The 3,147-nt window shown below is 55.1% G+C and overlaps 1 protein-coding gene across 1 annotated transcript in view; it reads right to left on the reverse strand.

Annotated features, from left to right (window-relative positions):
* The window catches only part of Hcrtr1 (hypocretin receptor 1), a 9,236-nt gene extending 6,296 nt beyond the window's left edge, over positions 1-2,940 (reverse strand). Inside the window, exons 1-5 of the mRNA XM_008848202.2 lie at positions 2,784-2,940; positions 2,341-2,674; positions 2,015-2,193; positions 765-1,008; positions 350-465 (exon numbers count right to left, since the gene is read on the reverse strand). Coding sequence (XP_008846424.1) covers positions 350-465; positions 765-1,008; positions 2,015-2,193; positions 2,341-2,539 — 738 coding nt within the window. The 5' untranslated portion in view covers positions 2,540-2,674; positions 2,784-2,940. The remainder of the gene's footprint in view (positions 1-349; positions 466-764; positions 1,009-2,014; positions 2,194-2,340; positions 2,675-2,783) is intronic.
* Positions 2,941-3,147: the final 207 nt, after the last annotated feature.

A 3,147-nucleotide genomic window follows, 5' to 3' on the forward strand; every position in this document is an offset into this window, starting at 1 on the left:
GAGGGAGGGAAAGGGAGAAATGGAAGAAGGGAAGGAGGGAAAAAGGGAAGGAGGGAGGGAGGCAGAGACAGAGACAGAAACAGAGAGAAAATAAGAGAGAAGGCTGGGTATAGTTCAGTGGTAGAGTACTTGCCTAGCATGTACAAGGCCCTGGATTTGATTCTCAGTACCACAAAAGAAAGATAAGGCAATTAATTAGGCCCCCAAGTCCCCCATGTCCCTGGGCCTGGTCTCTCCACAGTTGCAGCATGGATAATATGCTTTAAAGTCAGGGGACCATCTACTCCCTTGGAGCAAATAGCTCCACCCTTCCCAGCCCAGAAAGTGACACCAGAGTGGATCTCCTCACCTGGCGGCCCCAGAGCTTGCGGAAGATCTGGAAATAGGCCATGGCCATGAGGCCCAGCGGAGCCAGGTAGGTGACAATGAAAAAGCAACTGTGGTAGATCTTGGGGTAGAGCTCATCTGTAGGGCAGAGAGATGCAAGAGTCAGATCTAACCTGGGAACCCCAGCCAGCCCTGGTTAGCAATGCCACCCTGTCTTAACAAGGTCTAAGGCCAGGCCAGGGGACAGCTGGGCTCCATGTAGGCATGCTGGCAGGGAGAGAACCTGGAGTTGCCAGGTCTAGTGGTCTCTCCCTGGAGGAGCCCCTAGCAGATGTCCATACTAAAGGAGAGATCCACCCTGGGGATCCCCACCCTGGGAATTCCCTGTTGTAGATCCTGCCTTAGGAGTATTGTGCCCCAGAGGTGCCCACCATTACCTGCCCAGTGTTCATCACAGACAGAGAAGAGCCGGGTACGATTGGCTAGCTCAGGCAGCACACTGCTGCATTCCATGACAGCAGCCTGGGGTACCATGACAGCCAGTGACACAGCCCAGATGCCCAAGATGGAGCCACGGGCACGCCGGGCTGTGCTCTTGAACAACAGTGGGTGGCAGATGGCATACCAACGGTCCAGGGCGATGAAGCTGAGAGTCAGCACTGCCACTGACACTGACACGGCCTGCCCCAGGGGGACACAACATCAGAGGCATGAAGGGGGTTGGGGTCACAGGCCAGCGCTACCAGTGCAGCAACTCCTGACTCCACCACTTTCTGACTGTGTGAATTTGGGCAAGTCACTCACCCTCTCTGAGCCTCATTGGCAGAATGGGAATATAGCCTGTATCTAGCAGAATTCTGGTGAGAATAAATGAAATCATGTATGGAAAAGTGTCCAGTTGGAGACCTGACACACACTAGGTTCTCCCCTACCTTGAATGATGATACTCATGGAAGTTTCTAGGTTCCAGGCACTGCTCTCCCTGTCTTCACAACAATGTAGGCAGGTGCTATGTTACAGATAAGGGACTGAGGTACAAGATTCCCTCCATCTGTCATCCTGCTTAAGCCCACCAGAATTAATCATTGAGCAGAAAACCTCAAAGCAGTGGGAAATCCAAGAGACACCTCTCTTACCCTGGAAGGCAGTTCCTTCCCTGCACTTTTGGGAAAACCCATATTCTGACAGGGATGGTCTACTGGTAGTGTGGTGAGCATTGCCTCTGGGGTGTTCCTGATCCCCAGGGTTGCAGGGAGAGGTTTGAGGGCTACTGAAAGGCCGTGTGTCAGCCCTCCTTCTACTCCACTGACCCCAATCTGGGCATCCCGATGCCAACAACTGGGGAAGAAGGCCCCAGTGAGCTAGAGAGGAGAGAAGAGACAGTTCCCTCTGCTCCCTGCTGGGGTCAGGGAGCAAGCCCAGTGTTTGTGTCTATCACTGTGGGCTTTTGTCTCCCTTCTGCTATGGACCTGGAGGTAACTCTGTGTGCACACACATGGCCATGAATATGTCTATGTGAGTATGTGAGGTTGTGTCTGTGTCCCTGAGTGTCCAGCCTGGTGGCCTGCATGGCCCTGCAAGGGTCCTGAGTCACTGTAACGTGTCTGAAAGTTCATTGAGACCCACCAAGGTTGTGAGCTTTAGACAGGTATGACAGAGGCTGGTGAGGGGTGTAGAAAGAGCTCACCTGCAGGTAGGGGATGACCTTGCACAAGGCATGGCCGAAGAGCCACGATTCGGTGATGTCCACTAGCAGGCTAGCAGGCAGGCAGATGGCAGTCACCAGCACGTCCGCCAGGGACAGGTTGACAATGAAGTAGTTGGTAACGGTTCTCATGTGGTGGTTCCGCCACACAGCCAGGCAGACTGCAGAGAGCAGCGCAGCAGGGGAAGGTGAAGCCAGCCGCAGAGCCACGCCCATCCGGGGGCTCCATCCCCTCCCCGCCAGCCCGAAGGGGCAGGTAGGCGAGGCCCAGGACCCCCTCCAGTCTCCAGGGAAAGATGCAGACCTACCCAGCGTGTTGCCCACCAAAGCTACGAAGAACACCGCCACGTAGGCTCCGATGAGAACCCACTCGTACTGCTTTGGGTACAGATAATCGCGCCACAGGTAGCGAAGGAACTCGTCCTCATAGTCTGGAGGCAGGTGCGATGGTTCCCCGCTGCCAGTGGGGACCCCGGACTGGGCCCCGGGAGTGGCCGAGGGCTCCATGAGCTCAGGACCCGCTGCAGCTGAGGAGCATCCTGGGCTCTGCGGAGGAAGGGGAGCCCCCGCCAGCCCTCAGCCCACGCCTCTCAGGGGGCCCGGTTCTTGCACCCAGATCTTTGGGGTCCCAGCTCAAGTTTCCTGAAAGAAAGAAGGGAAGGAAGAATGGAGAAAGGAAGGGAGGAGGAAAAGAGGGAGCATTAGGGACTGTTCTCAGGCATGAGTGAAGTGGAAGAGGAAGGCATCTTACCTCCCTTGTTCAGCCTCAGTTTCCCCATCCAACGGAGTTCAACGGAGTAATAAGGGCACCTATCTCCAAGGGTCACGGTGAGGAGAAATGAGCTCTAAGGCATGCCAAGCACTTCTCGCAGAGCCTGGCGAACCCGGAAGCCGGCCTCGCTGACGTTGTCGTGTAGATATCACTATTAGGAAGCCCTGCTTGTGGATGGAGAGATGGGAGGCTCAGAGAGGTTGAGCCCTTTGCTCAAGGTCACAAAGCAAAGTCCACCAGTCACCATAGATTGAGGAAGGGAATCTATCCCAATGGCAAATATTCTCTCCCTTGAGTCAGTTCCCAAGCTTTGGTTTGGTGTTAGAAAAAAGGGTCCAGGGAG

The sequence above is a fragment of the Nannospalax galili genome, unplaced genomic scaffold, assembly GCF_000622305.1.
Source record: "Nannospalax galili isolate Female #2095 unplaced genomic scaffold, S.galili_v1.0 scaffold111, whole genome shotgun sequence".
NCBI lineage: Eukaryota > Metazoa > Chordata > Mammalia > Rodentia > Spalacidae > Nannospalax > Nannospalax galili.